The 24,352-nt window shown below is 33.0% G+C and overlaps 1 protein-coding gene across 3 annotated transcripts in view; it reads left to right on the top strand.

The window, feature by feature from the left end:
* Positions 1-23,844, top strand: part of Yipf7 (Yip1 domain family member 7) — a 33,723-nt gene extending 9,879 nt beyond the window's left edge. The window contains exons 1-6 of one of the 3 annotated variants that reach the window (XM_076864929.2): positions 2,706-2,809; positions 4,414-4,530; positions 10,677-10,841; positions 15,514-15,658; positions 19,443-19,624; positions 23,335-23,844. In XM_076864929.2, the coding sequence (XP_076721044.2) occupies positions 4,415-4,530; positions 10,677-10,841; positions 15,514-15,658; positions 19,443-19,624; positions 23,335-23,497 (771 nt within the window). In that variant the 5' untranslated portion in view covers positions 2,706-2,809; position 4,414 and the 3' untranslated portion in view covers positions 23,498-23,844. Of the gene's footprint in view, positions 1-2,705; positions 2,810-4,413; positions 4,531-10,676; positions 10,864-15,513; positions 15,659-19,442; positions 19,625-23,334 lie in introns of those variants that run through there. The other 2 variants (XM_076864930.2, XM_076864931.2) reach the window with 2 other exon arrangements.
* Positions 23,845-24,352: the final 508 nt, after the last annotated feature.

Raw genomic sequence — 24,352 nt, 5'->3', positions numbered from 1 at the left:
TATTTTTCCTTGGCAGTTGTAAAACTTATTTATTTTTTATCTCATGAAGGGAATTGTCACATCTGAATAAATAATATCAGAAATAAACATTTATAAATTGTACTAAGAATGTGAGGAAAATAAATGTCAAAAAAAAAAAAAAATCCTGGAGGCTTTAGGCAAAAGAAACACTGTAGCTTGTCTTCCATTTCACCACGCAATATAATGTTTTTGCAGCAATGTTGGCAGCACATGAACAGCTTTGCTTCACAAGTAAGTCTCCCATCAAAAGCTTCTGCCAGGGCCTGGATTGCGGTAAAGAGCTTGCCTATCATGTGTGAGGCATTGGTTTTGATCCCCGGAACCACATAAAAATAAACAAATAAAATAAAGGAAGGTATTACATTCGCCTACAACTAAAAAATGTATGTGTTAAAAAAAAAAAAAAAAAAAAAAAAAGCTTCCACCAGGGTCAGGGTCACAGAATATAACACTTTTCCCAGATGCAGTTGTGCTCACCTGTAATCCCAGAGTTGGTGTTCACCTGTAATCCCGGCAACTCTGAAGTCTGAGCATTATGGTTTCAATGTATGGTATTCCCAAAGATTATGAAGTAACAATATTGTAATATTGAAACAAAAAGATATAACAGAGCATTGAGAAAGATTTTTTTGCCCTTAATTGCTAAAGAAAATATAGCCAAGCCATTTGTTCATCTTTACTGAGTGGTACCTAGTGGATTTAGTCAATATCATAAATAATATCTAGGTAATAAAGGGCTTTCTTAAACTTTTATATTTCTAGAGAGAGGAGAGAAAAGGAAAATGTATTTCTGAGTAGAACTTGGTGATCTTTATACAGGTGAGAATTTTGTTATTCATATTCAGTCTTTTTGGTCATCCAGAAATCCAAAATAATTGCTTAAATAAATAAAATAATCAATTGATGACACTATGAATATATGTAAATTTCATCTAAACTCTGTCTTTCATCAAATGTTTTAGTCAACTTTTTTGCTACTATTACCAAAAGACCTAATAAGAACAATTTTAGAGGAGGAATAAGTTATTTGGGGGCTCATAGTTTGAGAGGTCTTAGTCCATAGATGGCCAACTCCACTCCTTGAAGCTAGAGGCAAGAGCATCATGGTGGAAGTGTATGGCAGAGGAAAGCTTCAGGGGACATGGCACCAGGAAGCAAAGAGAGACACTCTGCTGACCAGATATGAAATATATGCTTCAAACCAAGTCCCAATTGACCCACTTCATCGAGACACACCCTACCTGCTTTCAGTTACACTTAGTTAATCCTTATCAGGGGATTGACACATTGATCAGGTTAATGCTCTCATAACCCATCATTTCATCTCTAAACTTTCTTGCATCATCTCACAGATGAGCTTTTGGAGGACACCTAAATCATAATACCTGTAACAATCTGATGGTCCATTCTACAAGGTTATTATAAAATTATTTTGTGTAGTAAAGTAAGTGTTGGACTCAGCCTGCTAATTGACTCTTTTACCCACTAGCTGATGGCCTTGTGCAAGTTATTTAATCTCTATTTCTCTTTCTGTAAATGAGATGACAATACCTCTGAAGGGTATTACAAAACTATAATGACCGAAATCTAAAGTTTATACAACAATGCCTAAGTGGTCATAGTTATTAGTTATAGATGTGGTATGATCAATATTAAAATATATATATATCTTTAAATGCCAGTCTGTTTAGTTTGTAACCAAGCATCAAGAATAGAGTCTGGTGCTCAGTGGTAGGTTAAGGTGTGTGACGCACTGTTACTTGATTGGTGACCTAGAAAAAGCAGCTCTGTTTAAAGAAATTCAAATTCCAAATGCTTTTAAACAATGTAGAAAAAAAAATTACTCTGACATTCTGTCTTTTGTTTCTGCTGAGAATTCCTAAATGTCAAATTATCTGCCCTTGAACAGAAAATTTCAGTTACTGGAATTTGGATACATGAGAAGTCCCAAGTTTAAAAAAGAGAATTAGCATAAAAAGACCACCAGAGTACTTGACCTCCACCTATGAGGTTGGTATCAAGTACAAAAAAAAAAAAAAAAAAAAAATAGATCCAGATAGAATTGAGAGGATTAGCCAGGTTACCTGAGTCAGAACCAGAAACCTCTTTTGTTAGTGACTCGGTGATATAGAGAGATAGTTCAGGCAGCTACCTGCTATAGGGAAGAGTTGAAAAGCTTCCAGTGCTTAGAGATGTCTTGAAAATGGGATAGAACATGCCTTGCATGGAAAACACTAAATCATATTAGCATATTTTTCTTGAACTCTGATGAAGAGTAAGAATCAGGAAAAAAAATTAGACCATAGTAGTCCTTCTGAATATTGTTCACATAAATTGAACATTTTAGGTATAGATAAAATTGAAGTCCTCCCCATTTTTATTTTGTTTTTTGCTGCATATTATTAGGAACTTTTATCTAGGTTGAATATCACAGACTTAGAAGAAGCATTGAGTCTGTTGGTTTCCACGGCTTGCCTCAAAGAAACAACTTCACCCCACACTAGGAAACTGAATCTACTTTTCCACATTATCAAATTTATGTCTGTATGCTGTTCATGGTGTTTGTAAACCCTAAAAAGTGTTATATGATACTGGATATTGGCAGGATTTTTTTTTTTTTTTTTGGCTGTAGCATCTGTTCAGAGTGTCAGAGTACAAATTTAGAAACTTTATATATAGCCAGTTCGTCATCTTTTCACCAACTGATTTGCCTTAAATTTATCAAGTAAAGTTACATTTGTTGGAGGATCTTTCCACATAAAATACAGACACCAGATACAAAATAGAGGTATGTGCCTGATATTACTGATCCTTTTAAAAGACTTGGCATTTAAAAAAAATATGAAGCTGGGTTATGTAAGATCTCCAATACTACTAGTTAGTATATTACATAAAGATTTGCATGCTGTAAAAACTCAGTATTTTCTCAAATGAAATTACTTTCCATGCTTCATAACAACATGTTTTTATGACTGATATGGTTATAACACAAGACATTTTAAGTTATTTATATTGTAAGTAGTTAAAAGATTTATTTCTAAGTCCTGATTTTAGTTTATATAATTCATACCTACTTTTATACACATTCTTAATGAAAATTCTTGATTTATTAAATCAATGTATAAATTGCTGCATCTAATTTTAGGAAACCTTTCTGTATTTTTACTGAACTGAAAATTTGATATATTTAACAATTGCTACTTGAATTTTTTTTTTTTTTTTAATTAATGAAGCTCTTAAAGTCAATACTGCTTATGCAATTTCATTTTAAATTTATTATAGGTAGTATTCCATAAATGATTATAATTATATGAATAACTGCTTTTGACTTATAAATTTCTTATTTAAAACAAGAAATTTATTAAATAAAAATAAAGATTAATATGTTGAGTTGAAGAATCATATCTGTTCAACTAAAAAGTCTCTAGTCTCTAATTTTTATTTAGAGTTACTATTACTTTTAACAGCTTCTTTTTCCACCACCTCTTTTTCCTCTTCATTTTTTCTTCTATCTGGTATTTCTGTCCTTGAGATTTAAGTCAAAGTCATGCATTCCTCTTCACTCCAAGAAGTGAGTAGAAACAATGTAGAGAGAATGTAGGAAAAAAAAATCTATTCCATTACTAGTATTGTGCCTTTCTCTCTCTGACTCAATGAGAAGCCCACGTACAACATCTAAGAACTAGGAAATAGGTTTGTAGAGTTTTGTTTTTACTCTGGAGAAAAGAGAGGCTGTTGGCAAACTGTAAGTCTCTAGGAAAATCAAACTCAGTCTCAATATTATTTTCAGCTATTTACTTTCTGACTTTGGTGTGTGTGTGTGTATTTTAAGTGAAAAACTGACACTGCTTAAGAGAACACTTTTCAGATGTGTACCGAGTTTTAAGCTTTTTCTCTTAAACTACTAAAAATAGGATATTTGGGGAAGAATGTTAGTTCTTTTAGGCCAACAAAAGTCAATTTAGTCAAAAGTTACAACCTGAAGATATGAAAACTCCAGAAAAAGTAGTTAAAAGTAACACATTTTGTAAATGACTTTCTATCATTTAGTTCCATAATTCTTTTCACAATACTTAATTTCCTCTTCCAAAGAATACCTTTTGATAGGAATTTGGCCATAATTATATCATCATGTAAGTGTCTCAAAAACTTATGGATAAATGAACTTAAAAAAACTGCTCTTGGGGCTGGGGATGTGGCTCAAGCGGTAGCGCGCTCGCCTGGCATGCGTGTGGCCTGGGTTCAATCCTCAGCACCACATACAAAACAGATGCTGTGTACGCCAAAAACTAAAAAAAATAAATATTAAAAAATTCTCTCTCTCTCTCTCTCTCTCTCTCTCTCTCTCTCTCTCTCTCTCTTTCTTTAAAAAAAACTGCTCTTATTTTTTAGGATGTCAAACCTGGGACAATTTGACACTGACTTTTATCAATCTAATTATACCATTGATAATCAGGAGCAAAGTTATAATGATTCTAATGCCTATGGAAATCTTTATGGATCAAGAGAGTAAGTATTTTATATTAAGTCAATATACACCCATTTTGAGAATTGTTTATATGATAACAAGGGATTTCAAGTAGAAGAATTTCTTTGGGAGAAGACAAGCTTCTCCTTACCATATCTCAGTAAAGTACCCACATTGAAATAACAGGAAAGGGCAGAGAAATTAATCCAATTTTCTCTGAATGCTCCTTTTCACTTGAAATCCATGCCAAGTTAATATCTTCTCTCTATATTTTTTTCAACTAGCACTTAAGAGGGCACCTGAATGCAAGCACCAGGCAAGTGCTTATTCCTTTTAACTGATCTTTTTCAAGACACTGCTTGCAAAACAGATTTCATCTAATTTAATAAAATTTCAAGTGTTTTACTTTGTGTCTGAAATTAAGACCATTACAAACCAAAGATAAGGGTTTACTATGAAATCCACTGTCTTCCCTCACAAAATTTGAGATTTTATTTTTGGGAATTGGGTAATTAAATATGCATTTGTAATATACAGATAGTAGAAAAATGCTATGATGGAATCATTATGAATATATTTCACAAAATATTCATTATTTGAGATAAAATTTGAACTTAAACTAAAAATAAAACAATTATTAAGAATTAAGTATTTGCCTTTACTCATGACAAAGTAATGTATACACAGTGAGGAGCATCTGGTTCAAGTTCTGGCTTTACCATTGTTTGTTCTCATGACATTGGGAAGACTTCTCTGTCTTCATCTGAGACATAAGGACATTACTCATAACAACTTCATGGAATTGTAATAAAAATGATTATGATGATATGTAGGAAAGTGTACATTTAAAAACACAATTTAATTGTTATATAAGTATAGTTTTAAAAAGTAATTAATAAGCCTTAAGTCACTTAAACTTACTGTTTATTTGGTCATATTGTTCTTTTCCAATGATGTTTTATGGGTCTGTTAGTGAACTAGGAGAAGAGTCAGATACTTCAACTTTCATAATAACTAAATTTACCAGGCACTTTCTCTGTTAGGAACAATTATAAGCTTTATAAATTAATTTACTGTATCTTCAAATAACCTTATAAGATAGGTACTACTACTATTCTCATTTTACATATGAGAAACTGGACACACAGAGAAATTAAGAAACTTTCTCAAGGTTACTAATAAGAAATGGGGTTAGGATGTAAATCCAGTGTTGTTTGATGAGGCCCACAATGATGGTTAACATATGATTTGTTGTATAATGAAGATATATTAGCATAAAATGGTGCTGTTAATGATAATGGTGAGATATTACTAATAAACTGGACCACTATAGGCAAACTAGGATGTGTGGTGTTCATGCCAGTCCAGAAAATCTAGGCTAAATAACCTCACAACCAAGATTCTTAAAGGCTTTTTAAAACAAGCAATAAAAATTACCTTGAAATCGCCAAATGGAAAGTCGAAAAGACAGAATAAATATTAGAGGCACTGGGAAGCTCTTCTGTTCAACTCTGCTTGGGGAAATTTGGACACTGTTTTCATTGACTGATCCATTCTACCCACATAGGCAAATGGATGCTACTTTCACAAGCTTCTTCCTAGCTACACTTGCTGAACCATGCTCTAAGGATAGGGAAATGTATTGGGATATATTTACAACTGTAAAAGTGAAGTATCTGGAATTTTATCTCATTCAGATTCCTGTTCTATGTTGTCTGGCATTGGTCAGGTGACCTTTTATGTCTTACACTTTGGAAAGTAAAGTAACATCATAAATGTACTTGCAGCAAAGAGAGTAATGTTAACTACCATCTACATTTTCAGACTGAAAAAATTAAGTACAACAAAAGACAGCTTTATCCCTAAGCAAGAACTTATGGATCACAGCTTTCTCCATCCACCCCATCTGACCCAATTTTCTTTCCCCATTTGATTTTTCATATCAACATTTCCCAGAAGTCAAGATGATAAAGAGATGGAAATTAATGCAACCAAATGAGGGCAGCTCATGATTTTGTTGATTGGGGTAATGGCCTAGTCTGTTTCAGACACTGTTATGGTTTGGATGAAACTTTGTAACACAAAGTTTCTGTGTTAATGCAGAAATGTTCAGAAGTGAAATCATTAGACTACTCTCAGTGACCTAGTCAGTCCATCCTAGTGGACTGGGTGATAACTGCAGGCAGGTGAAGTATGGAGGTTGGTCACTGGGGGAATACCCTGGAAGGGTTCATCTTCCCTCCTGTCCCATTCTTTCTCTCTGCTTCTAGAAACCATGAAGTAAGTGGCATTCCTCCACTGCCTCACTTGGGTCCAGAGCATGGAGTAGACACACCATGGATTAAACCCCTGAAACCAGTTGAACAAAACAATGGAAGTAGAAACTTTTAATTTGGGGGAAAAAAAACCTCTAATAAAGTATGTAGCTAATGATTATGTGAAAAGGCACAGAAAAGTTGACACTACACAACAAACATATCTCTAAACACAAAAATTATAACTGAGCTTTCTTATGATGATTTTTAAAATATTTGCATTAGAGGATACATTTTAAGTCATACTGAGTCCGAAACAGGTAAAAATATTTCCTGATTGTGACCACCTAAATACGTTAGTGTAAAGTAAAGATAAGATTTTCAAAGCTAATTGAAGTTTTATATGAGTATAAGTGGTGAAAGGGAGGATATTGGAAAAATGGTGATTGTTTTATAGCTCAGAGACAGAATTCCTGGTATGGGTATAGTGGGGATTCTTCTGATAGGAAAACACAGGATGGGTAGGATATTGTGGAAATTATTTCAGGTGTTCCAGGGAAACCAAAATGTGTAAAAGCTGAAGGTAACTAGTGTATAAGGGCCACAAACTCAGCTCTCTGCTAATGTCAATTTCATTGAGGAAGGGACCCCAATCACAGATGCACACTATTCCTGGGTGCAAGGAAGTTATTTAAACTGCATCCAAAAGTCTCAGGAAGCAAAGAGCTTGTAAATGTTTAACTAATGCTTATACTCACTTTTTTTAAAGCTTTTATTTATTTATTTATTTGCTTGTTTGTGATTTGTTATAATATGTTCATACATGTACACAATAAAACAGTATAGTTTGACCAGTTTCATTCCCCAGTACCTCCTCCCCTTTCCCTCCACTCTCTCCCCTGATCCCCTTCTTCTATTCTATTTTTTTAATTTATTCTAATTAGTTATACTTTACTCATTTCTCATGTACTCAATACTATTCTAAGTCCTCTACTTATTTTTGCTAATTTAGTTCACAACAATTATGTGACTTCTGTTCTATATTCATCTTACAGATGAAAAAAACTGAGGATAGAATGTGAAGTGGTTTCCTGAGATTATAAAATGGCAATTCAGTCACAAGGAGCTTCAACTCCATAGGTTGGGTTTGCTAAGCCACACGTCTTGGTTCAGGAAAAATCCTATGACTGGAAGATGGTTAAAGGCAGAGATGTTAACTCCACAGCCTTAGAAGTAAAATAATGGAAATATGACTAAGAATATTGCTGATTGTTCTAAAGGAGCTTTATAGTCACCTTATAGTTGTTTCAAGTGGCATTTACAGAAAAAGGAGATGTTTACTAACAAAGATAATGTTTAAATCCTTCAGTCCATAGTCTACTTCTTTTGATCTAATTCAGTACAAATTTATTTCATCTAGAATAATTTGATGACTTAGAAATCATCACAGTTTCACTCTCTGCCCTTTTATAGTGCTAATAAAAATGCTGTATAATTGAAAACAAAATGATTTTTGGTACACTCTACAAAATCATCACTGCTATGTGGGGTACAGATATGATGTACCTTTAAGGTCTTAAGTATTGAGTGTAGTAATCTGACATTATTTCTAATAGATTGATCATTCAGTGTTATAGGTAATAACACTGAATGATGTTATAGATAATACAAAATTTCCAGTCCTATTCTCTCTGGGTTTTTTTTTTTTTTTTTTTTTTTTTTGTGTGTGTGTGTGTGTGTGTGTGTGAAAAGATATAGAAAGCTTAACATATATCACTAAGAATATAAAAGAACTTGCTGGTGTAGCCATTTTGAATTGGCACAACCTAGTAAAATGGATAATACCAGAAAACATGGTACTAAGTAGATTCATAGTATGTGGTTAAAATCATAATTCCTCATAACACTTTCAGGAAAAATGCCTGAAAGATAATTGGGTTATTTATAGAGTGTTTGGGGGTAAAACTATGAACTGTTGATGTGATTCTTTTGGTATCACTTCAGTTTTGTTCATTAAGATGTAATGGTAAATATTATAGTCAATGTTTACAATGTTGAAGTTATAAAACAAAAAAGAGAATTTTAATTTTTACAGTCATGGAATGTGAGCGTGATAATTTTTCTAAATAAATCATTTTGACTTTTCCTCAAAATGGAAACATTTTTAAATGCTCACTATCTTAAATATGTGGTGGAGAAATTTTAATATTATGTGGTGGAGAAATTTTAATATTATAATAAGGATGAGAGAGACCAAGATGCTTTTGGAGAAGTTTTACTGGATGAGGGAGCAAAGCAGAATAGAGGAAAGAATAGGAGACAGGATTTGGCTGGTGATGGGCATATATGTATTTTCTAATGTGTAAAAATGTGTTTTTTCCTTTTGTTGGAGACACTGGGTTAAAATAGCTACCCATTTTGAGTCCCTCCATTCATAGAGCTTGTTCTACAGATAATAACTGTGGAAGTTATACTTCCTCTAACCTGGTTGGCAATGCCTAAGCATGATTCATGGTGAAGCCAGGCAAATATGTCAATGAAAATCTTATTTAGATACATCATTGGGTCATCTTTCTTTGCCCTTTTTATTTTTCTAAAAAGGCATACATTAAAAAAGATACACTAGGGAAATTTTACTGATCAACTTGTCATTTGTTTTACTGGTACTTTTGATAGTTTACCTACTCTATTAGAAAGAGGGGTGGGGGGGATTACTAAATGAAAACTATAGTAATCACCTATGCTGTGGGAAGTTCAAAAGGTTCCTTACCCTTAATGAGCTACAGTTGAGTTCATGAATTATTAAATGTATGTCTCTCCAACTCTATGGCTTTATTTGCTAAAATAGTTATTTTATTGATCAAGTTTATACACATAAAAGATTAAGTATGTTATTCTTATACTTTATATTAAGATTAATGTCAGAAGGAAATATTCAAAAGCCATTCTGTAAATATTTTAGCATGAGCAGATCACAGTGGGTCACAATGTTCAAATTTTGGACCTTATCTTTAGCATAGACAAAGGCTTTAGGTGAAAAAACTTCAACGTGTTAATGGGAAATATTTTATACTTCATCCCCTGGTAAAAGCTATACACCTATACAAAATTCACCAATAACTTTACCACTCTTTCTTTTCCTTTCTTCCTTTCTCTAGTTCTAGCAAGACATTATTTACAAAGATCAATATTTTCCCCACTTCCTCACAAACTGTAAAAATAAATAAATAAATAAAACAAAACCATGTGCAGAAAGGAATTGAAATATGATGTCCTGGCAAAACTGAATTACTCATTTCAAAAAAGAAACTAAAGCAAACTGTAGGATACATTCATTGATTAGTAATATTTTTCTGGGAATGGCCAGAACTGGAAATCGCATTCCATTATGGATAGTAGGTAGTTCATGTATTTATTATTCCTTTGAATTTGACTATACTACTAAAATTGTGGTTCTCACTTTCTACGGATTTGTAAGGGCTTCACAATTGGTGATTGCATCCTCTTGGGAGCAAAACATCTTCTAGAAAGCTTCCATGAAGTGCGTCCAGCACCTGCAAAGCTTTGGCATGATACTGGGAGAGTCATTTTGTATCCATAAGCCTCTATTTCCTTTCCTATGAAATGGGATTACAAATACAGTTTTAACCATACAAAGTTTAATTCAGAAAATATAAGGGGCGGTGCCCTTGTACGTGCTCAATTAAAATTGGTAGGTATAACTCATTCTTCTACAAGTCTTTTTAAGGCCAGTTGATTATTTTGTGGGATTTTTAAAATTACAGTTAAATTTGAAGTAGGCTACTTTACTTATAAGTAAATATTCATAAAAGCTAAGTGAATTCATAAAAGGAAAATTTATATGTCCTCTTTTGATTTGTCATGATATCCTTTCATTACATGAATAAATATCAGTATTTTCCCTTTTCTAGACAGCAAGCCAGTAAGCAGCCTCAGCCTGACCCTCTTGTTCCTCCAGAGATGCTCATGCCGTCAGGTTATGCAGGACAAATTTTTCAGCCAGCATCCAACTCTGATTATTATTCACAATCTCCTTACATTGACAGTTTGGATGAAGAGCCTCCTTTGCTAGAAGATAAGTTAAGGAAGTGTTATTAATGTGTGCATAGCTCGAAGAATAATAGCAATAATCAGCACTTAATGTGTGCTGTCAGCATGCTGCATACAGTGTTTATGTATAATTGTTTCAGCATAACAAGAGCCTGCCAAACCAACACATGGAAATCATTGAAAATCTGTTGCATGTTTGTGTAGAGAAATTTGGTAGTAGATTTGTGCTATTATTATGATATGGTTGTAGTTATTAATGTTTATTCACTCTTTCTTAAATTTTGACTCTCTCAGCAAAGACAGCTTTTGACAAAAGTACTAATAACAAAGCAACCACCCTTCCTGCCCCAATTAATGAAGCACTTTATATTTTATTTTCTGCTATTTGCCTGGGAGCAAAGGGAATAGTTTTTAAATTAATATTTGTTGTTGACAAGCCTGCTTCTCTCCCCTGACTTACATGAACCCTCTCATCTCAGCTTGGTATGACTAGGCAGAGAAAAAAATGTGATTCTAGAAAATGATGCTGCTTTTGAGAAGGAAACCCTGAACACTTGAAACTGAGGTCCCTGGCGGGGCGGGGGGGGGGGGAGGTTCAGAGGTATATCTATCCATTGATTTTTGTTTTCAATACATTCAGCCATGCTAAAATGTCAGTATGATACTAGAAACATGGGTATTAAAAAGTGAAAACTCAAATGGATTTAAATTTGAGACCTAAGAAGATATATTTACTGATTAGCTACTCCAAGTCCTTTGCATGTACTAATTCTTTATATGAGCCATCTTCTTTTTCTTCCTGAAAACTGTAAAACAAAATGAATGATTTCAGCCATTCAAAAAGATACTAGAAATTGTATAATACATCCATTGGTTCTTTAGAAACCACTTAAGTTTCTGGGTCAGTTATGTTTCTACCGGTTCATTGTATTTTGTCTCTGCAATTAATAAACACCTAGTTTAATGAGAGTGACCTATAGTGTTTAAGTTATTATTAACTGAAACCTTTACATTGACTCCACCAACATCTTTGCTTTTAAAAAAACTATCAGTTGTCTAATTGTATCCATTATATTTGGAAACATGAATGAAAATATAAAAATCACTCCAAATTGAAACTCCAAGACATGATTACCATTTACAATTTGGTGTATTTCTGTCCAGTCTGTGTGCTGGTTTCCTATGAATGGTGTATATATTTTATATGTAGGTTACTTAAAAATGAAATATTATTTTCATTTTATGTAAATGAATTTGAGTATTTAAAGGTGAAAGTTGTATCATTCCATGGGTATGAAGTTTTATATTATTTTCATTTACATTTTATCATGAGTATTTCCATAATGAATTCTTAAAAGTCATTAAATATTATTTGAAAACATGATTTTTAATGGTTTCCTAATATTCTGGCATAAAAGTACAATGTTTTATACCTTAAAAGTTGTTCCTTATAAAAAGTAATGCTTTGGTGAGCATCGTGCTGAAAATCCTTTGACCTGTACAGAGTCTTACCCTTGGAGTGTACTCATAACTTGAAATGACTAGGTCAACCAAATCTCAGAAATTGGATTTGCCATTAGACCAGTACAGGAGAATCTGTGATATATCTCTTTTGATTTGATAGGAAGAAAGGAAAAAGGAAGACTTTGCATTTCTTAATTCCTAAAAATTTTTGACATTTTAAAAACAAGTTTATTGACCATTTTTACTTCTTCCAATTTTATTTTTATTTTAGTCATTTACTAGAAATTTTTTAAGAGATATTTATATAGTAAAGGTATCACTTTCTGGAATATGTATTTCAAACATTTCTTCCTAGCTTGTGTTTGCCATCTGATTTGGTCATGGGTCATTGGGAAACAGAAATTTTAATGTTTATATTTTAAAATCAAGAATACTTATGTTGGAAACTTTTCTTTCCAATTGCTGTGTTGCTTAAACTCTATTTTTCTAGTTCCAGAAAATGTTCATACTCACTTATAGATTTTCAAATTTAGGATTATTCTTTTGCTTAGTATTTAGATTTTTGATTTGTCAATTGTTTTAGTGTAACATGTGAAGTATTTTACATTAGTTTTCTCTTTAACCAATTTTACATTAGTTTTCTCTTTAACCAATTCTCTCCCACAAAATTTATTGAAAATATTTTTTCAGTTATCTTAAATGTTTCTAATGTTAGACATCACTTCATTCTCCACTAATGTCTTTTTAACTTTGAATAGGAAATATGTTAGATTCCCCTTCCCATACATTTATGAATGAATTTTTACATTTTTCCTCTTTGTTATCATACCTACCATATACATACTAGAGAAGGGAGCACATGACATAATTCTATTTTTTGAATTTATGCACTATCTAGAGTTTTGGTCCAGAATGTTCTTCAAACTGGATAGCTGTGAAAGTTGCAAGTTTCAGTTGTCCAAAGACATGGAATAGCCCTAAGCAGGCTTTCTAGGAGAGGTGATAAATGACATGTGTTAGTTTTTATTGAGCACATACCAAAATGTCCTATAAAATTATGAAGCTATAATAATGAACATTCCATGCATAAAAGCATGTTAATTTGAAAATGTGTTCATTTACTCCTCCAGTGCTTACTTACTCCTCAAGGTAATCTAAGACACTCATTTGGTTTATGTAAGAATGATGACTTTTGCTTTTTGATAATGGACAGTCAATATGTTAACAAAGGCATTTTCAAGAATAATAGTCAATTTAAGACTGTCAGAATAAAAAAAATACTGATATTGGTATTTGTAGTACAGTCTGATATATATATATATATATATATATATATATATATATATATATATATGTAATGCTACAATTTGCATAGAAAATATTTTATTTTTATAGCGTATGTTATATACTTTACTACCACTAGATGACAGCAAAACAACAAACTTTGCATTCAAATTTCACAATGGTTTTTATATTTTATTTTGTATACAAAGGGGTTGTATTAGGGTTTCTACAATTAACACATACTTATCTAATTCCCATACCTTGTAAAAAAAAATTGTGAACTAAATTTTTTATATATATAATTTAGTAAACAACATAAAATATTTTTCTTACAAAACTATTTAGTAGATTCTGCATTCATTCACTATTTCAGAATCAATATTGAAATATGTGTGGAATTTAATTATGCCATCAAGTATATATATATATATATATATATATATATATATATATATACACACACATATATATTAAAGATTAGATGCACATTCATCCAAAAACACCTATACAGTTAAATACATGTGCTCTTCAAATTGTTGAATATGCAAAACTGATTTTCTTTGGATAATCTGCTTAATCTCTCAAAACCTTATCCGTCTGATGCATAAAATGGGACTAAAACAGCAGTGCTAACATGTTAATAAGACTAATGCATGTAAATCTTGGAAAGGATAAAACACTTAATAAATGGTAGTTTGTTTCAGGTGAAATGCACATACTTACCCTCGATTCTTTCTAGGATATATCTCACCCTTATTGAAATTTTAAAATGACGAAAGGAAGCGAAAGTTTGATTACTGTATCCTAAACAGCCAAGCCACATAATTTTCTTTGAATGTTCTGTTTTTCTCCCCAAGATACATCCTAGTTTATAAGAATAGTGAGAAAAGAAACTGATATAGTATCAGCATTTATTTCTATATTCAGTAGATTTCAAATGAATAGATTTTTTTCCAAAAATTATATAGAAGGAGAGGAATATAGTAGTCAAGATTTCTTGGAAAATAGACTATGGAGAAAAGAATTAGAAATTTCTAAATGAGTCTGGACTCATGGACATTGACCCCACTGATTTTGAATATTTTATTCTAACACTATCACTCACAAAGGGGAAAGATTAACTTGTCTTAAGAAGTTAATCTTAAAAAAAAAAAAGAAGTTAATCTTTAACTATATTAACCTTACCTCAGAGTGCATTGATTTTATAGAAATAAAAACACCCTGATTATTTTTCTTCCTGGAAAGACCTCTACCCATTTTTTCTTTGTGAAGTTTCATCCATGTGGCATTAAATTGTTTCTCATTAGCCAGAGTGGAATAAAAATCCCAGATCTAGATTGAGTCTCTATGAAGTTCTGCTATTTGAAAAATGATGCCATGGTTGATAACACAAAATTTCAGGAGTGTTAGCAATTTTATACGGGGAAAGGCAATAGTTACAGATGCAATAGATTTTGGGTCTGTTAGCTAGAGTTTTAATTTTTACTATATAAGTCTATTTCCCAATTTTAACTATATTTTAATCTTATCTTTATTGCATAAATAAGGAAAATTTTTCCTAGATGGAAGTTTTTTCTCTAACATATTCCTTTAGCTCATATACTTGGGCAACAAAAACTCTTTTCATTTTGTTTTTGAAGATTATTATATATAACTTTAAAATATGAAGATACAACAATAAGATTAAAAGGCTGAGTAAACTAATCAAATGTGTTAATTTTAATTAAATAATGTAACTTGTTTTACTATTTATATTTACATATATAAATGCATATGTATGTGTGTATGTATGTGGGTATGTGTGTATATGTGTATGTATGTATGTGTGTATGTATGTATGTGTGTATGTATGTATATGTGTTTATGTATGTGTGTGTATATGTATGTGTGTGTGTGTGTGTGTGTATATATATATATATATATATTTTTTTTTTTTTTTCTTTTTGCAGAACTTGGAATCAATTTTGATCATATATGGCAAAAAACCTTGACGGTGTTGAACCCAATGAAGCCAGCAGATGGCAGCATTATGAATGAAACTGATCTCACAGGACCCATTCTTTTTTGTATAGCCCTGGGAGCCACCCTGCTTCTGGTACTGTGCAACCATAAACACCAGATTTTAATGCTTGTCCTTGCCAGTATGTGTTCTGAAAAAGATATTTGTTAATTAAAAAAAGAAAGAAAGTATGTTGCTTTATGTAGTGAAAATTGTTTAATTTTTGACTTTTTAAAGTGAGAGACATATTCAATTAATCATAGTGACAAAAAGAAGCTGTTGTAGTGTATGAAAACAGACAAAAATATAAACTTAAAATTTAGAAAAATAAAACCACCAAATCAAATTTTCTTGTTACTAAGAAAAGACTGTCAATCAGGAATCATTTGAAGGAAAACATGGATTTGAGAAATAAAAGTCCTAAAGTTTAGTTCTTGTTTCCTGTTAGATTTGTATTGTCCCACTGGACAAATCATTTCCCTTTGGTCATTATTTTCTTTGCCGTAGTATATCCTAAGAATATATATATTTTTTTTTAAAGAAAGAGTGAGAGAGAGATTGAGAGAGAGAAAGAGAGAATTCTTCAATATTTATTTTTCAGTTTTCAGCGGACACAACATCTTTGTATGTGGTGCTGAGGATCGAACCCCGGCCCCACGCATGCCAGGCGAGCACGCTACCCCTTGAGCCACATCCCCAGACCCCTAAGAATATTTCTAACATCCTGTGAGATGTGAGATAGGTCTCCTTGTTTTTGATTAGGCTACTATGAATAAATTAAGGTGCAATGATAAGGTATGATTTGTTCAATCAACCTAACTCTTTTCACTATAATTTTAGTTTTCTAACTTCTTTTTTTTTTTAAGAGAGAGAGAGAGAGAGAGAGAGAGAGAGAGAGAAACAGAAAGAGAGAGAGAATTTTAATATTTATTTTTCAGTTATCGGCAGACACAACATCTTTGTTTGTACGTGGTGCTGAGGATCAAACCCAGGCCGCACGCATGCCAGGCTAGCGCGCTACCGCTTAAGCCACATCCCCAGCCCCTTGTTTTCTAACTTCTATGAAAGCATTTTCTCCTTGACTTTACCATGTGTCTTGTGCATATTCTTTATATTTGGAAGTGATGATATTAAAGGTTATTGAAAAGGTTAAGAAAACCTAAGTTTGGAAGGTCCAGCTCATGTTTATAAAAGTGTTTTATTAATAAAAGGAAGAAGAAAATAGAGATGAGAAAAAAGCTATCATTTTATATCAAGGAGGGAATGACAATACATTAAAAATATAAGATGATTAAGCCTGTATGAAAATTACAGTTTCATTAAAGCACAAACTGGCAGTGAAAATATTATAGGGAATTAAAGATTCTAGGAAGAGCCCTTAAAATAGAGATTCATTCTTCTTACTACTATCTACTTCCTATAAAAAAACTAATTTTCCTTAAATGTAGCTACAATTCTCAAAAATATTCTAGAATGTATTTGTAACTAAACAAATTTTAACTTTCCATATATTAATTTTATAATACCAATCAAAATACTGATAGCAATATGGTCTCTATATGGTATTATTGCCAATAACCATCACATCATATTTATCCATTACAATAGTATAGTGATAATAATACAATGATATAGTGCTGAGAACACAAAAGTATGGTGATGATAATACAACAGGATAGTGATATCATCTTATTTTTTTTTCTTTTTGCTACAGCTAATATAAATATTCTGTATCAATCACACACTAACAACTAGAGTTTTCATTTTGTCTTCAGTCTTTGTCACAGTAATTTGATAATCTTGGAATAAGCTGCTAATCATGGCAATGCCAATTAATCAAATAGTCAGAAACAATCAATTTAATATATTAACTCATCTTTCTTTTCAATCCATTTGTGATATAACAGCTGTTTATTTTTCTGTAGAAAATATTACTTTTATCACCCCTTAAAGGACAGCATTAATCTTATTAAGATATCTCTTGATGTATAATGTTGATTTGAGTTATTTAAATATCCTCTCTTATGTTTTAAATACAATAACAATATAGTCAAAAGAAACCTTATTGGGAATTGAGAAAATTCAGTCTGCCCTTAACTGCTACTAGTTATGATCTTGAACTTTTGTTTCATATTTCTATGCCTTCATTTCTTCATTTTCTTCAAGACAAAAGGAATTTGAGTGACTCTTAAGTTGCCCTTTAGTTCTGAAATTATGGAAATACATATATTTCATATATATGTTTGTATATTTATATATAATATATATTTCAAATATATGTTTGTGTATTTATATATATGTATAATATACATATATATTTCATATACATGTATATGAAATAATGTTTGAATCTTTTAATGAAACTTTACCATTTGGAATTTTCTATTAGATGCAGTACTTTACAATTGATTCTGATATATACAGAACAAAAAAGACATTCCAAAATCTCCCCCTGGATATTAATTGAAGTAAGATTTAACTCAGAATCCATTTGATGCTAGGTTAACTGTGCCCTAGATATCTATAATTAAGGGATCATTTTATGGGCTGGCATAACTATTGTACAGTAAAAGCCAAGCTAACTTGGTATCAATACCCAAATCTCTTCACACTCTCTGATATGTAAGATTCATGATAACATACTCATCATTTTTATGATTTCTGCTGACATAAGGCACAATTCTTTTAGTGGGATTTCTTCAGGTTGAAGGAAGCAAACGACAGGAAATAACTTCAATCTCTGAACATAAATTTAGCTTTATTTGTTCTTTCTCCTTTCTGTTAATTAGCTTCCCATTAATGTGACTGAATGTCTGATATAGTCATCTTATAAGGAGAAAAGGATTATTTTGCCTCACTTTTCCAAGGTGCAGTCCATGATCATTTGGCCTTCTTGTCTTTGAGCCTGTGGCAAGACAATACATCATGGAGGATGAGTTTTGAGGGACAAGGCTGCTCACTTCATGGCACTTCATGGTAGCCAGGAAACAAAAGAGATAGGAAAGGAACAAGGTCCCAATATTCCCTTCTAGGACACAACCAGAGTAACCTAACTGCCTTCCATGCTCATCCATGGTGCCATACGATGCTCCTCAAGTCTTTAAAACCTGGGCCTTATCTGTACCCCTAACACCAAGAAAATGAGTGGTTTAAAATTACTTGTCCATTTATCCTTCCTGATGGAACTATGAGTGTGGTCTAGAAATGCAACATGCATGGGCAATATAAAAATAGTATAATAATTAGAAGAACATTAAATATTTTGAATCATGATGTTGTAATGAGGGTAATTTTATAGACAGGGTTGATCAGGAAGTATTTTGAAGTTAGAAAATAGTATCTGTGCTTTCTATTTTGAATATAAACCTGTGTTGGAATTTGAAACAGAATTTTAAAATGGCAATATTACTAATATGCTTTGTAGAGATCTACAAGACTAAGTTGGAATTATTATCACTTTATTTCATTATTCAGATACTCAACAAATATGGGGAGAAAATATAGTCTGTTTTATGAACTCTTCTCCTTATAGACAACTTATGGTAAATGTGTCTGTATATTACACTGATATATATATATATATATATATATATATATATATATATATATATATATATATATATATATATCTAGCAGTTTTTAATCTTTCTGTTGTCCTTTTTGCTTGTCTTACTCCAAGTATACTCATGATATTTGTTTTCAGAATCAGAATTTATACTACAGGCAGTATTTTTTCTGGAATTCCCAGTCTCCTGATGATGGTACTACAAAGATACAGAACAGCTTGAACTGACTCTCAGATCCTCTCTGCTCTGTTGTCATTCTGGTTTTCTTTCCATGTTGGTTGAGCATTTATCCTTTTTTCTTTGCTTTGCTTCAGGCAGGAAAAGTTCAGTTTGGTTACGTGTATGGCATGAGTGCCATTGGCTGCCTTGGGATTCATGCCTTACTGAACTTGATGAGCTCTGCAGGAGTGTCATATGGCTGTGTGGCCAGTGTGCTAGGTTACTGCCTGCTCCCCATGGTCATCCTGTCCAGCTGTGCCATCTTCTTTTCATTACAGTAAGTGTCTGTGTGCACTGATGGACCCCACATGTACAATCATCATTAAGGCTTGCCAGACCAGTGCAAAAGTTAAGCTCTTTCTGATCATTTTGGCAATGGAATTGGGGAAACCATGTCTATTAAAAGCTACACATGGATTCAGAAAATTAGATTGGTTTTGGCTCAGGTGCTATTCCTATTTCCATGATTTAAAAAATAAATTAAGCCAAGTGATTTTTAAAGCTGGCACTTTCTAAGTTGCCACATTCTTCAGTGTGAACTATTGTCACGGGTAATATAACAACTACAGAAAATTCACTTATTTGATTTTGGAAGAGTAAATGCCATCTGAACATTGACAAATTGCTTCAGCTCCCAGGCACTCTGCCTTCTAGGCTGGAAGCAACTGTTCTTTCTCAGCTGGTCTCCTTGCAGTGCAGTACTCCCAGGAACCCTGATGAGGATATTAATTCTGGAGAACTTTATAGCATATATACTCATTCAATACATTTTTAAAGTTTTCTTCCTTCACTTACACAGTTGATATTTGCAATTCAAAACTATGAATAAGGATACCATAGATACAAGCTTCTGTAGGGCACTTTTAAGTGTATCTGCCTATCACTACCACTTTGGTGAGAGAAAGCAAGTGATATCATAATTCTTGTCACCTGCCATATTCCAAACCCACTTGGGAATAAATATTTGCCTTTAGTGTCCATTCATTCTTTTATATCCAAAGGAGAGACAAGTCTTAGGTTATTAATGACATTGGATAGGACATTAAGAATTTACCAGTGCAAGCATGAACAACTTACAAAAGCCTTTAATATTTTTGTGTTCATAGTTATAATTATTTTCATAATAAACAATTTTTGTCATAACATTGTTGAGAATGCCTTAGCAGTACTCTTTTTGTTTAACATGGTCTCATTCTTAAAGTAATGTTCATTTAAAGCAATATTAATTTAGAGCAAACCCCTAGTTTATCATTGATCACTCAACATTTAAAAAAGAAGAAAATAACAGGAGATGGATAGGATACCTTGAATGCATTAATATAATGTGATTTACGTTTATTGAGTCTTATCCATGGGAAAAAAGTCCACATTTTGCATATTGTGTTCTTTAGCAAGTTGTTCCATTTCCTGGGTTGCTTAGTACATAGGCTGGACATGATAGTACAGAGTTTGGTTCTACTGCTACTTTGTCAGACACTTTGTAAAAGAATAGTATTTTGACCACCATTTAAAAATTCAAAGTTTTTAACATTATTTTTAGCAAAGTAGAGACTTAGAGCATTTTTGGGAGCTGCTTTAGACAGGAGCTACCTATACACTGTTAAGTCCTGAGTAAAGAGGTACTGAACTGGTATTGTACCCATTGCAATGCAATTGGACCTTACCTCTGCTAGGATAAGAGAGGTGTAGCTCCAGGAGTGGGCATCACCTGATGGGGTTGGATTACACCCACTAGTTTGTTGTAACCTTACCCCTTGGCTCACTTGAATGGCTTCTGCCAAATAAAACCTGGGTTCGGGGCATGCTCTTTCTATTTCTTGCCTGCCTTGCCCTCCTTGTGGAAGTTGTGGCTGAGCAGATGTCACTAAACCCAAAAGGTACTTTCTGTGTCTATGTCTTTATTTAGTCAGCCAAAATTCACTTGGAGTGACCCTGATTGATTTAGTCGCATGTCCCCTCAGGACATTTTAAATGGTTCAGAGTATTAGGGGGAAAATAAAGAACTAAAACTCTTGGATTTGGTAAATCACCCAAAGTTTGCACTTTTTATTTTCATTCTGAAATTTTAAAGGATGATGTGTCTGAGAAATGTCTGAGGAAATCAACTTATTAAAAGGAAAGACTTATTTTGGCTCACGGTTTTAGTCAAAGGTTGCTTGGGTCCCTTGCTTTTGTTTTATGGAAAGTCAGAACATCATGGTAAGGAACACATAATAGAACAAAGCTGCTTACCTCATCACAGCTGAGAAGCAGAAAGAGAGAGAGAAAGGGGCTCCCAATATCCCCATTAAAGCCACGGCCCCAGTGACCTGATTTCCCCCACTAGGCCTCACCTTCTAAAGGTTCCAAGGCCTCCCAATAGTAGCACAGGCTGGTGACTAAACCTTTAGTATTGAGCCTGGAGGAGACAGTTGGGATCCAAACCCTAACAGATGGTTTAGAAATATTTTAAATTATATTAAAATGGGAATAAACTAACTGACTTCTAAGACCATTAAGTTAAAATTGTCTTTTTAGGCATATTACTATATCATTAAAATTAATTATATATAATTTTAAATTTTCCATCATGGAAACATACACATTATATCACTCCAGTAATTATTTCTAATTGGTTTTAATTAAACCAATTAATATAGTATTTGGTGCCATTAATATTTTTGTTTTATTAATAATCTAAGGTATTAAAAGCTGCACTGTGCAATTTTTTACTTGTTTTACTTTTGTTCAATTATTAAAAGTTAATATTTCTGTCATTATCACAAATAATAAACAAATAAAATTCTAAACTTGAAAATATTCAAGTTAAGAATCAAATCAGGATCCAATGAGGTTGTATAGTTTGATAGTGGAAAGAATGATGCACTAGGAGTTAAAAGATCTTTGCCTAGCATCTACTTAGGTAACTATTGTCAAGTTCCTTCATTGCTTTAAAGCTAGACACTAAATCCTGAGTGTTCCTATCTCTTATGTCTTATTTTCCTAAATAATTATTTCTGTATTTTTGTACTATTATTATTTTTTTGGGGGGGAGGGGACCCAGGAATGCTTTGCCACTGATCTACATCCCCAGATCTTTTGAATTTTTATTTTGAGGCAGGGTTTTACTAAGTTGCTTAGGGTCTCACTAAGTTGCTGAGGCTGGCCTCAAACTTGTGATCCTCCTGCCTCACAATCCATTCTATTTTACGTATGAGGAAAGAAATTTACTCTCTACCACCTCTACTTCCCTTTTTATTCTCCAGCTGGCTACACTAAACTATTTTATTTGTCCGTTTGTTCTTAAAGTACAGATTGACTCCACAGTTACTTTTTGAAAATACCAGTTTTACGAATTCTTTCCAGTATGGATGGATTAAAAAATTCTAAAAAGTCCTCATGTTAACCTATAAACTATGTACTTGGTGAGGCACTGGGAGGTCCCACAGATATGTGCTTTCCTATTCCATGGGTTCTCTATTTGAGTTGTGTCAGGGTTTTATATCTCTGACAAAAACCTGGGAGGTGGACCTGGGAGGAGTAGGTTACCCTGCTAGATTTGATCTCTATTTTATCTCTATTTACCTTTCCTCTCTGATCCAGTCATCTCACTTCTAATGTAAGGCAATTGTGTCCATTTCTGAAGAAAATATGGGAAAGGAAATCTATAGCCATAAGGGAAGGCTCTACTTGCAGGGCTTAAGAGAATTTCAGGGGGATGGATGGAATATGACAGTGTGTGACTGCAGGCAATTTCCTCCTCCTCCTCCTCCTCCTCCTCCTCTTCCTCCTCTTCCTCCTCCTCCTCCTCCTCCTCCTTTTTCTTCCTAATTCCAGTTTTACTGAAACATAAACATTTCTAACTGACTGAGGCTTTTAGGTGCAATATGGTCCATCACCCTCACTTAAAGTAATTTTGGATATGATAACAAGGACATTTCAGAGGCAGCTCTCTGATCCAGTCATCTCACTTCTAATGTAAGGCAATTGTCTTTGTCTTTGTTCAAGGGGCACCTTTGGAACCCTGTCAGCCCTGATCATCATTGGCTGGTGCAGTCTCTCAGCCTCTAAGATCTTCATTTCGGCCTTGGACATGGAAGGACAGCAGCTTCTCATTGCCTATCCTTGTGCCTTACTTTATGGACTTTTCGCCCTCCTCACAGTCTTCTGAAGAATGTACGAGATGGCTTTGCAAGACTCTTTTTTTTTTTTTTTTTTTTTTTGCTGTTCGGGTTATTCTGGAAGTGTATTAGCATTCCAGTTGGGTGATATGATTTCTGTTTTATTACTGTTGAGAGAATAATAAGCAGAGAGGCAAAACAGCACTTAAGGGTGGTGCTCTAATGGCCTTTTTGGTTTGAATGATGTTTTGCTTTCCAATTTGGTGCATTAAAACATTGTAAAATATTTTAAAATTTAAAAAAAGATATAATTGCTGAACTGATGGACACTAGTTTTCTGAATAATTTCTGAGAAATTATAAGTAAATAAAATCATATGCTTACTGTTTAGAAGAAATCTATAGTAAAGTCTTCTGAGAAGTGTTCATGATTGCTCAAGCTGTGCATATGTGGCTGAATATTGTGTAATTTGGCACCTTGGGAGAGTTCAGAGGTAGGTTAGTCAGGGTTTTATTTAGCAGAATGAAAAAACCTTCGATCTTTTAGTTCACTTACTTCAACACCTGTTCCTTGGTTCTGCTTAGATAATGTGTCAACTTTCTACTTTTTTAGTCCCTTGCTTCCTTCTTACTTGGTTTAGATGCCATGGTCTTTGATTTAATTTCTCCCTTGCCTGGATCCTCAGTAAGCTTGCTGTTTTTCTCCCTAAATACATGAATGTTACTAGAGGCAATCCCATTTCTTTCATGATAATTATATTATCATATCTAAAATGGCTCCTCAGTACTCTCCTTGAAACTACTACATTTTCATAATAAATTTGCTTTCGTGCTAAGATGAGTAAATCACATCAGTTCTTTACTGCTCACATCTTCAACAATTATTCCTCATTTCTCACTGTGGGT

Source organism: Callospermophilus lateralis, chromosome 8 (assembly GCF_048772815.1).
Source record: "Callospermophilus lateralis isolate mCalLat2 chromosome 8, mCalLat2.hap1, whole genome shotgun sequence".
NCBI lineage: Eukaryota > Metazoa > Chordata > Mammalia > Rodentia > Sciuridae > Callospermophilus > Callospermophilus lateralis.
Note: the sequence above shows the minus strand (reverse complement) of the source record. Positions and strands in the feature narration are given on the sequence as shown.